This window comes from Bubalus bubalis, chromosome 11 (genome assembly GCF_019923935.1).
Source record: "Bubalus bubalis isolate 160015118507 breed Murrah chromosome 11, NDDB_SH_1, whole genome shotgun sequence".
Classification (NCBI taxonomy): Eukaryota; Metazoa; Chordata; class Mammalia; order Artiodactyla; family Bovidae; genus Bubalus; species Bubalus bubalis.
Window position 1 is genome coordinate 59,981,567 of NC_059167.1, and position 12,001 is coordinate 59,993,567.

Here is a 12,001-nt window from a genome sequence, read left to right on the forward strand (position 1 = left end):
TGCAGCAAAAGATCAAGACCTCTGGTCTTCAAGTTCAGTCTAGTCACAATCATTGCTTAAATAGTATACACTTAAGGAAAGAGGGGAGAATTGGAGTTATACCTCCATAAAAATTTTAAAGAGACTTTCGTAAGGAGAAAAAAGATTTTGGGGAAATGACAGCTACCTTAGTAGTAAAGGCAAGTCCACAGAGCATGGCAACTTGTCCTGCAAAGAAAGAATTTGAGGACCACCTGGTAAATGACTCTAGAATGGGAGGCTCTTTGCTTCTCCAAAAGGAAGGGCTGACAAAAGAATTGTACATCATCCAGTGATCCCGGCACTCCGGTAAAATATAGTAAGAGAAAATTCCTTTTCATAGAGGATAGGCATCAGAAGGCATTTCTTATAGTTACTTGTTTCCTTCCAACTCCTTCCCCTAGAATTTTCTCTTTCATCTATTCCCTTTTTTGTCTATATTGTTTTTCCATTTTCTGTCACTCTTTGCCCTAAAAAACTACTTTTCTCAAACCATTGCCTTGTTCTGGTTATCTTCTTACTTGGGAATCTCCTTGATTTTAAGATATGTATCTTAACCAAAGTTTTTGTCTTAATTTTTAAAGAGATTTGTTAAACTATATTGTTTAAATATAGGTATTAGTGTCTAGGAGGAAAGAAAACTAACTGCAGAATATTAATAATGGGCAGTTGAATTATGGGTAATTTTATTTTCCCCTTCTGTTTTTTATAATGCATAATTCAAGTATATATTACTTTTCTGTTGTTTTCATTTAAAAGGTAATAATATGCTAGTTGTAGGAAATTTCTGCACTAGAAAAATGCACAGTATTATGCAATTCCCCCCTCCCATTTCCCTTTCTAGACTTTTTTCTCTGCATGGGCATATTATTTTTTATTTTATTCTCAAACCTATCTTCCTACAGTTTAGAACCTATGATAATGACACTTGATTGGTTTTTGGGTTTTCTTCCTATTGGTCCTTTCATTGAACTCTTTCCCTGCCCTTGCTCCAGCGACAAGGGAGATGGCCCCACTTCATAGTTTTTAAAACTATTATTTTCAGATATCTTAAAGAACTGTGTGAGTAGGTATCTCTTAAAACTCCATTTTATTCTCTTAACCCTTCCTCCAGCCCCTTCTTGTTCATGTATATTCTAAAGCTTTATTATACTTTTGTTTACGTGTATGAGTAAGCAAATTTGTTTTGGGTTAGAATAAGATGAGACTCTCCTGAAACATTTTCAGTATTTTTGATATCTCAGTTGGTAAAGAATCCCCCTGCAGTGCAGGAGACTCCAGTTTGATTCCTGGGTTGGGAAGATTCACTGGAGAAAGAATAGGCTACCCACTCCAATATCCTTGGGCTTCCCTTGTGGCTCAGCTTGGTAAAGAATCCCCCTGCAATGCAGGAGACTCCAGTTTGATTCCTGGGTCGGGAAGATCCGCTGGAGAAAGGATAGGCTACCCACTCCACTTCTTGGGCTTCCCTTGTGGCTCAGCTTGGCAAAGAATCTGCCTGCAATGCAGGAGACCTGGGTTCGATCCCTGGGTTGGGAAAATCCCCTGGAGAAGGGAAAGGCTACCCACTCCAGTATTCTGGCCTGGAGAATTCCATGGACTATATGGGGATACAAAGAGTTGGACACAACTGAGCGACTTGTACTTTCACTTTCACATTCATAAATCCATCAATTCTTATTCAGTTTTGTTTTTAAGCTATAAAACATAAAGCTCAATTTGACTGTGTATCTATGATCTCTGTAATCTCATGTGAACATGAACAGTGATATTCTTCTCTCCCAGTTTGATGTTAGTATTTGAAGATAAAATCTCTTTTCTTACTCTAACGAGATTTTTGTTCTGATTTAATTGCAGGGTTGTTGTTTTGGAAAGTAGACCAACAGAAAATCCTACTGCACACAGCAATCTTTACATCTTGGCTGGACATGAAAATAGTTACTAAGCAACAGAAACCGGTCTCAAATGACAGGAAAATGAATATACTCCACTGAAAGGAAAAATATCTTGAGGAAATTCAGTACAAACTATACTATGATTTGCTTTAATTGTTATGAGTTATATCTCAAATGATCTGTACTTTAAGGTAGGATTCAGTATTTTCTGTAGCTGGAAACAGCTATTCTATCTCTTGCCACTGTGTGGTGGTTTTTTTCAAGTTTGCTTAATAAAAGCTATGAGACAAATAGTCCTCTAGTTCCAGGAAACACAGTCTTTTAAAAAAAAAATAATGTTTGTAACAAGGGTGCCATTGATATTTTTAGATAACAACTTGTGATTATAGGTAAATTTAGTGAGTTTTCTCATTTTATACCATGTTTTATTCCTTCTTAATGAACATAATTTGATAAAGAAATTATCAGATAAGCCTTTCACTTTTACATTGGCCATTCTGTATGTTTTTGTAAAATAGAATATTTAATCCTTATTTATTAATCTCTTGCTGGAGTGGTGTAATGTATCTAACTTTTAGTAAAGGAGGGTTGCAGAGCAGCTTAAATTTTTTTATAATGTGTAAAAATTTTGTTTACTTTTTAAGACTAGTACTTTGAGGGGTTAAAGGCTGTGTTTGGAGGTTCAGTACATACATGCAATTTTATTTAACACAAGTATTTTGTAATATTATTATCCAGAATTGCCTTAAAAGGGAGTTTTCTGTTTTCAACTACATATAGTTGTAGGGGGTCATACAGAAGATAATGATGATGGTCGAAATATTGTTAGAAGGAGTGTGTCTGTCTAGATGTGCCTACCGTGTGTATGTATTCTTGACAAGCAGTATAATATACCTGTGATTTTTTTTTTTTACATTAGGGATAATGCATAAGAAATTAATCTTCATATATATTACCATCCCTAATGTAGAGGGGGAAAGTATTTAACTGCCCATGATATGTATTTTACATATACTATGCCAGAGGAGAAAATGTAAAGCAACTACACATGTATCCTTCGGTTTTTTGCCATACATAGATCTTCATTTTGAGTAGGTTTAAGAAAAAAAATCTTTAAATGAAATTTAATTCCTGATGGGATAGTATAAAATAAGTATTATAAAAACTAGTATTCTAAAGATAGGAAAGGATAGGGCCATTCTTGAGTTTTCTTCCTTTCTGCTGTTGTTAATATTAAAAATTAAAGCATCACATTGGTACCTATTATCTTAATACATTTAACAGTTGCCTTTGAGATGATGAACAAGGGGTTAGTAGTAACAAAGTATGGATTCTTTTTGAGCAGGTCCTTGAGAGGAAGACAGTGTAACTATCTCATTCAGTCTGTAGTGATCCCACATAGTAGGTATGATCATCATCTCCATTTTTCAGATGAGGAAATAAGGGGTTAGCAAGGTTGAGACTTACCCAGTTCACACAGCAAGTTAGTGATTGAGCCAGACCATGAGTCTTATGACTCTGTTCTTTTTGCTATGCAATATGCAAACAATAAAATGTTATGCAAATGAAATATATAAAGTTTTGTCCTTTTAAAATGTATATATGATTTCAGTAAGTGTGTCACCGTTTATTTTGGTTATGTTAAATGGGGCCTCTGGACTGAAGGACACTGGATACGATAATGTCAGGGAGTCCTACTCAAAACAGGAAATAGTCATGTTGTGTTTACAAAGACCAACATCCTCCTCCTCTCTGAATCCTGGCTGCCAGATCTTCCCATCCAACAATATTGGAAGAGTCTTCTCTGTGCCATCTGACCAGTACAAATGAAAAGACCTAAACAGATCCTGACATCAGACATGTCCTGGCTAAACTGCCCAGCTGGGTAACTCTACAATGAAAATCATAGTTAATGTGCCCACCACCTCATGCATGCATCCAGACTTGCAGTTATTCTTTTAGTCCCATGCTATTAAAAATGATTAAACAACCAGGAGTTATGAAACATCCAAAGAAGCCTCTTACATGAGAGAGAGCAAACAATTAGGGGAAAAGCACCTAAAGGAAATAGACTATGGAGAAAGAAAAAAAACATCAAAAGAAAAAGTATTTTTGGAAAGATGAATTTGCAACTATGAATCAGGAGTTCAGTTCAGGTCAGTCACTCAGTCGTGTCCGACTCTTTGCAACCCCATGAACTGCAGCACACCAGGCCTCCCTGTCCATCACCAACTCCCAGAGTCCACCCAAACCCATGTCCATTGAGTCGGTGATGCCATCCAACCATCTCATCCTCCGTCATCCCCTCAATCTTTCCCAGCATCAGGGTCTTTTCAAATGAGTCAGCTTTTCACATCTTGTGGCCAAAGTATTGGAGTTTCAGCTTCAACATCAGTTCTACCAGTAAACACCCAGGACTGATCTCGTTTAGGACTGGTTGGATCTCCTTGCAGTCTAAGGGACTCTCAATAGTCTTCTCCAGCACCACAGTTCAAAAGCATCAATTCTTCGGCTTTCTTTATGGTCCAACTCTCATACTCATACATGACTACTGGAGAAACCATAGCTTTGACTATGCGGATTTTTGTTGGCAAAGTAATGTCTCTGCTTTTAGGATTCAATCTGTGATGATGTTATTTCTATGCAAAAACTTACCTAAGGTTGAAATCAAACCAAAAACTTCCAGGTATTAACTCCAGGAAACCAAAATGTTATATAGGAAAGAAAAGGTAAATTGTGACCAGTGGCTAAATGCCCTAAAAATGTTAACAGTAAATAATAATCTGCTGCTGCTAAGTCACTTCAGTCGTGTCCGACTCCGTGCGACCCCATAGACGGCAGCCCACCGGGCTCCCCTGTCCCTGGGATTCTCCAGGCAAGAACACTGGAGTGGGTTGCCATTTCCTTCTCCAATGCATGAAAGTGAAAAGTGAAAGTGAAGTCGCTCAGTCGTGTCCGACCCTCAGCGACCCCATGGACTGCAGCCTACCAGGCTCCTCCATCCATGGGATTTTCCAGGCAAGAGTACTAGAGTGGGGTGCCATTGCCTTCTCCAATAATAATCTAATCAAGTATATAACATAATTATATTGAGAGAGGATACGGTGGTGTGGAGGTAAAGTGGAAGAGTGGAAATCAACAGAAAATTAAAAATTAAGCAACTTATTTAGTGACATGGAAATAAAATAATCTTCTAAAAAAGAAGGAAAAAGGTTTCTAAAGAGAGATGGGGAGGGGCGTGCTTTTTTTTTTGTGACAAACTTATAGGACTATTCAGTTATTTATGTGCGTGCCTACAGTTGAGAAATCTTTAAGTAAAAGCATGTTTCTGTTACATGACAGAAACAATATGAATAAACATACAAATTCAGCTTCTTATACTGTACCTTACACATAGTATGTGTGTATTAGTCACTCAGTCGTGTCCATCCGAGTCTTTGCAACCCCATAAACTCTAGGTCACCAGGCTTCTCTATCCATAGGGATTCTTCAGGCAAAAATACTGGAGTCGATTGCCATTCCCTTCTCCAGGGGATCTTCCCAATCCCAGGGATTGAACCTGGGTCTCCCACATGGCAGGCGTCTGAGCCACCAGGGAAGCCCTTACGCATAGTAGGTATTCCATAAATAGGGACTATAGCTAATGTATGCATAGTGTAGAAGAAGGCCAGTAATTGGGGGTGGGGGTGGGGCCAGGGTGGGAAACTGGTTAAGTAAATCTAGAAGGTCTTGCGACAGAAAGCATTTTTATCTTTTTTTTTTTTTTTTTTTTTTGGCTAAACCTCCTGTCCAGCCTTCTCACCCACTGTTCCATTAAGCACCTTGGAACACTGGCCCATAGAGGTCATGATCATTCCACCTTCATTGCTTGACTCATAATAGCTCTCCCATCTGAAATTACGATTTTTCACCAAAAATTTTAATTCTTTGTTTGACTCAAGGCACTGGGTTTACTCCACACAAGCTCTAACTTTTACATGACACTTCTGTTTATTTCTGTTTTCCAGAATTTCTACAGCACATGTAGATTATACATCTCAACATAATACTCAGTTGTCACATACTGGCCAAACTTACTTAGCACTAACTCCTTACCTTAGGCAAATTACTCAACCTCTCCAGGCTTCCATCTCCTTATCTGTTGATTGGAGATCATGGCCACTTCATATGGTTGTTAGGAGGGTTAAGTGAGATCCTTAGCATTAAAGTTTCCTGCTTATGGGAAAGAAAAAGGAAAAAGCTGACTCCCCTGTTTTTCACCAGAAAGTTCACTAAAGGCATAAAGAGTACATTTTCATTCTTTAGTTATATTCCTCTTAGCATGTCACACATTGGTAGACTCATCATGGAGATCTTTAAATTCTGCTCTTTCAAGTTCCTTACATGTTTTTTCATTAGAAAAATAGTCAGTACCTTGTGTCAAAGATTCAGGGCACTCTTCCATACCAGACATAGCAGCAAGCATCATTTTAGGTTTTACTGAGAATCTCAGACTGTTCTTAATGGATCTTACTTAGAAGAAGACTTAAGAAACATTTGTTAAAAGGTACTGTATTGACATTAGGAATGAATCAAATATTCTCACTCTCACCACTTGTTATTTATTGTACTGGAGGTCCTACCTAGTCAGTTCAATAAAAGAAAACTTAAGAAAAAAATAAAAGATTTGGAAAGGAATAAAAATGCCATTATTTGCAAGTAAACTGTTAGAACTGTCAATATAAAAACAATTATATATGCATATACCTGTAATAGAAAATGAAATTTTAGGATACCATTTACAATACAGAAAAACCATCAAATGTCTAAGAAAATGAGATGGGAGATCTCTGTACTTCACAGCTGTCACTGTGGACACCAGGGCCATACACGGAGGAAAGGTCACATGAGGGCACAGCAAGAAGGCAGCCATCTGCAAGCCAAGGAGCGCGGCCTCGAGGGAAGCCAACCCTGCTAACACCTTGTTTTCAGACCTTTAGCCTCCAGAACTGTGAGACAATGAATTTCTGTCCTTTAAAAAAATAAAACTCTATCACTGAAAAGAATTGGGACCTAAATCCAGATTATGCCATGTTGCTGAATTCGATTTGATATTATACAAATGTTAGTTGATTGAAAGATTCTGTGTCATACAAGCAGATACTTTATGAAAATTAACAAGTTGATTATAAATTACATAAAAGGCAAAGGGCCAGGAATACCCAAGGCAATCTTGAAAAAGAAATTTGGGGATCTTTACCAGATTTCAAGAGTTACGATAAAGTTGCTGTAGTGACTAAGAAGAGTGACATTGGCATGAAAATAAAAAATGAAATACAACTGAGAGTCTAGAAACAGACCCACATTTAGTCACCTTATGTATAATAGATACACTGCAGTGGAGTAAAAGAAAGGATAGCCTTTTCAATAAATTCTATTGAAAATTTATTGAAAACAATAATGGAAAATTAAATGAATCTTGACTGCAGCTTCACTCAACAAAAATAAATACCAAGTAGATTTTAAATCATCTAAAATATATAAAACTATAATCCTTTTAAAATAAAACATAATATCTTCATGGACTTGGGGTAAACAAAGATTTTTCTAAACAGATCATTAAGACTTTGGCTATAAAAGAAAAAGTTGATAAAATTGACTTAATTAAAATTAAGATGCTCTAACAACGGTGGTGTTGGAGAAGACTCTTGAGAGTCCCTTGGACTGCAAGGAGGTCCAACCAGTCCATCCTAAAGGAGATCAGTCTCGGGTGTTCATTGGAGGGGCTGATGTTAAAGCTGAAACTCCAATACTTTGGCCACCTGATGCGGAGAGCTGACTCATTTGAAAAGACCCTGATGCTGGGAAAGATTGAGGGCCAGAGGAGAAGGGGACGACAGAGGATGAGATGGTTGAATGGTGTTACCGACACAATGGACATGGGTTTGGGTGGACTCCGGGAGTTGGCGATGGACAGGGAGGCCTGGCATGCTGCGGTTCATGGGGTCGCAAAGAGTCAGACGCAACTGAACTGAACTGAACTGAAGGACACCTTTACAAGAATGAAAAGACAAGCCACAAAATGGAAAAATGGTTTGCATTACATATATGCACAGAAGACCTACCCAGAAGATATAAAGAAGTAAGGCAGAAAACCCAATGAAAAAATGGGCAAAGGATTTTGAACAAGTGCTCCACAAAAGGTAACATCCATGTAGTCAATAAATATGTATTCACTTCCTTATCAGGGAAATGCAAATTTAAAATCCAATACTTTACACATTCACTGAAATGGAAAAAAAGATAAAACCAACTACAATGAAATTGTGAAGAAACTAGGTTGTTGCACATTGCTAGTGGGATGATGCACACTTTAGAAAACAGTTTGGCAGTTTCTTAAAAATGTTAAACAGATTCACCATACAACCCGACAATTCCACTCCTAGTTATCTGCCCTAGAGAAAACACGTCCATACAAAAGTCTTGTATGTAAATCTCCATAGAAGTGTCACACGAGTGTATGTTTCTCGGTTCTTTGTCTCGTCACAACAAAGATTTGGAGTGACGGACATTAAAGCCCCCTTGGCATGTCACAGCTCTCGGGTCTTGGATAGACCGTGTTACAGCTCTCAGGTCTTGAATGGACCATGTTATAGCTCTTAGACAAATCAGTGTTAAAGCTCAGTGTTACAGCTCTATTCTATTTAGAAGATAGCAGGAAAATCCATCTTTGACGCGTGAGGGCATGACGATCCAAAGACACTAGGAGAAGAGCGCCCGAGCACGGCAGGCGGGTGGGGGAGCTAGCTTTGGCTCCTCTATTTATATGTTTATCTCTCTCTGGGCCTGTCCTATGTAAATTGGGCCAGCCAGGAGTGTTGTTTGTTTTACCCGAGGTCCTCACTTTGGTCCTTGGACCTTCTTTTGTTCTGTTTTCGCGGGCTTTTCCCTTCCTTGTCTTTTAGCCACCGCCATTTTGGACTCCTTTTCCCTATTCTACCTACCTAACAGAAGCAACCCAAATATCCACCAACTGGTAAATTAGTCATATGTATGCAATGGAACACTGTTCGGCAAGGAAAATGAACCAAGTGCTGCTACATGATACAACATGGATGAACCTTAAAAACATGTTAAGAATGGAAGAAATCAGTCACAAAAGATCACATATTTTAACGATCCTATTTATATGAACTGTCCAGAAAAGGTGGTCCATAGAGACAGAAAGGAGACTATTGTTTGCATGAGGCAGGTGTTAAGGGTGAAGAATGACTGTGAATGGGCATGAGGTTTCTTTTTGAGATGATAAAAATATTTTAAAATTAGATTGTGATGATAGTTGCATGACTGTAAACTTAACTAAAAACTATTTATTTACAGACCTAAAATGACTAAATTTTATGGTATATAAAATGTACCACAGTAAAACCACACAGAGAGAGGACATCCAAAGGATTAATAAACCCTTCAAAAGGTATTAACTTTATTTGTTACCAGAGAAATTAAAACAGTAATGCTGCTACAAAATAAAGTCACAATGCAGTACCATTATACAGCCCCAGAATGACTAAAATGAAATAGCACAGAATGAAGTGTTCATGAGGGTATGGAGCAACTAGAACTCTCATACACTGTTCATTGGAGTGTAGGTTGGTGTTACCAAGTTGAAAAACTAAAGATGAACAGACACACCTTAAAATCCAGCATTTCCAATCCTAGGTTTGCAGATTCACCTGCAAACAGATTCACCAAAAGGCACATAAGACTGTTCACAGCAGCATTATTCATGGTCACCAAAACTTAGGAATAACACAAATGTCCATTGATACGAGAAAAGATAAGCAAGTTGTGGTATATTCACAGCTCAAAATGTCAATACTACAGAACCATCAAAAAGAATGAACTACTGACGGCAACATGGATTTCAATACTCCAGAATTTAAGTTCTTTGTAAGAACTCAGACATTAGGTGTATACTGTATAATTTCACTTAAATGAAGTTCAAGAGCAGGCAAACTATAGTATTAAAAATCAGGATGGTTACCTTTGAGGAGGAGTGAGGGAATAATGATTGATATGGGACATGAGGGGATGCTTTTAAGGTACTGGGAACGTTCCCTTTTTCACTTCTAAGCACCCTGTACACTCAAAATTGATACATTTTTTTCTGTATGTACTTCAATAAAAGCATTTATTAGAATCTGTGTCAAGACCTTTACTTGGGAGAAATACCTAATTTTAATCCTATGATGTAGTTGTTCAGTTGCTAAGTCATGTCCAACTCTGTGACCCCATGGACTGTAGCACACCAGGCTCATCTGTCCTCCACTGTCTCCTGGAGTTTGCTCAAATTCATGTTCATTGAGTTGGTGATGCTAACTATCTAGATCTAATCATCCCATCCTCTGCCACCCCCTCCTTTTGCATCAAGGTCTTTTTCCAGGGAGTCGGTTCTTCTCATTAGGGGACCAAAGTTTTGGAGCTTCGGCATCAGTCCTTCCAATGAATATTGAGGGTTGATTTCCTTTAGGATTGACTGGTTTGATCTCCTTGCAGTCCAAAGGACTCTTGAGTCTTCTCTAGCACCACAGTTTGAAAGCATCACTTCAGTGTTCAGCCTTCTTTATGGTCCAACTCTCACATCCGTGCATAACTACTGGAAACACCATAGCTTTGACTATACGGACCTTTGTTGGCAAAGTGATACCTGTGCTTTTTAACACACTGGCTAGGTTTGCCATAGATTTCCTTCCATGGAGTAAGTGTCTTAATTTCAGGACTGCAGCGTCCATCCGCAGTGATTTTGGAGTCCCAAGAAAATAAAATCTGCCACTGTTCCCACTTTTTCCCCATCTATCTGCCATGAAGTGGTGGGCCTGGATGCCATGATCTTAGTTTTTTGAATGTTGAGTTTTAAGCCAGCTTTTTCACTCTCCTTTTTCACCCTTATCAAGGTTCCTGTTTTATAAATGAGAAAACCAGAGGTCAGTCATTGTCACAAATTGGGTTTTCTAGAAGGAAACATCAAGATGGAATTAGAAGTGCATGAGATTAATTTTGGGAAATAACGTATGTGAAGACAGAACGGAGGGTGACCAGGGTAGGCAGGAAGACGTGCAGAATTGACAGGTGTGAAATCAGAAGGGGAGGAAGGAGGACTGGATAGAGCCTGGAACTGCAGTGCAGCTCTAAGAACATCTTGGCCCATCAATGGGGAGCTCCAGAGCAAATATCCACTTAGAGAAATCCCAAGGTGAAAAGGAAACCCATACGCAAGAACCCAGTCAATAGCTGGAAGCAGCCCAGGGAAAGTTTGGCCAAAGCTGAGGTGAATTATGGAACTTAACTAATTTCTTGCAGCAGATTCTCTCTCAATGCCTCGCCCACAGTTATTGAAAAGTTAGGATGAATCTTGTTTAAATCCAGAGAGCCGCTTTATGCCTGCTTAAATGGGGACCTATCAAGTGTAGCTCAAACATCCAAGAAAACCATTTGAAAAGTATATATTTCTAAAGGAAACATAGTATTTGGAAAAATAAAGATGAGAGTAAAGGGCTTCCAGGCAGAGGAAGTTGTATCCAAAATAAACATCATTGAGAGTTACGCTCCTGTATCAATATTCTTTGGCTGTTTGTTGGTTGGTATGGATTGAATAAAAAGCTGAAAAATGGACTCAGAGAAGACCTAGAGGCAGTAGCCACTAAAGAGTTCCTTTGGGCCCTCAGAAAGAATCCACTTCAAAAGCCTTCTATACTCTCCTTCATGCAGGAGTCAGGTTCATAGGGGAGAGAATGTTTGACCTAGGTTTGGTTATCCTTGGTCATAGGGGATGTGATGCCTTGAATAATAGTCCCACAGAGCCAGAAACCCAAAGCAGAAGAAGGAATGGATATTGGGCTTTTGACAAGAAGGAGAAATGGATGCTGGGCTGATAAAAAAAACCAGATGGCCTGTATAGTTATAAATCATCACTTCAGTCGCTCAGTCATGTCTGACTCTTAGCAACATCATGGACTGCAGCACACCAGGCCTCCCTGTCCATCACCAACTCCTGGAGCTGATTCAAACTCATGTCCCATCGAGGCAGTAATGCCATCCAACCATCTCAT

At 38.6% G+C, this 12,001-nt stretch overlaps 1 protein-coding gene across 4 annotated transcripts in view; it reads left to right on the forward strand.

Annotated features, from left to right (window-relative positions):
• Positions 1 to 3,483, forward strand: part of MAP4K5 (mitogen-activated protein kinase kinase kinase kinase 5) — a 123,387-nt gene extending 119,904 nt beyond the window's left edge. For all 4 annotated transcript variants that reach the window (XM_025295799.2, XM_025295801.2, XM_025295800.2 and 1 more), the window contains one exon: positions 1,876 to 3,483. In XM_025295799.2, coding sequence (XP_025151584.1) covers positions 1,876 to 1,963 — 88 coding nt within the window. In that variant the 3' untranslated portion in view covers positions 1,964 to 3,483. The remainder of the gene's footprint in view (positions 1 to 1,875) is intronic.
• The last annotated feature ends 8,518 nt before the right edge of the window (positions 3,484 to 12,001 follow it).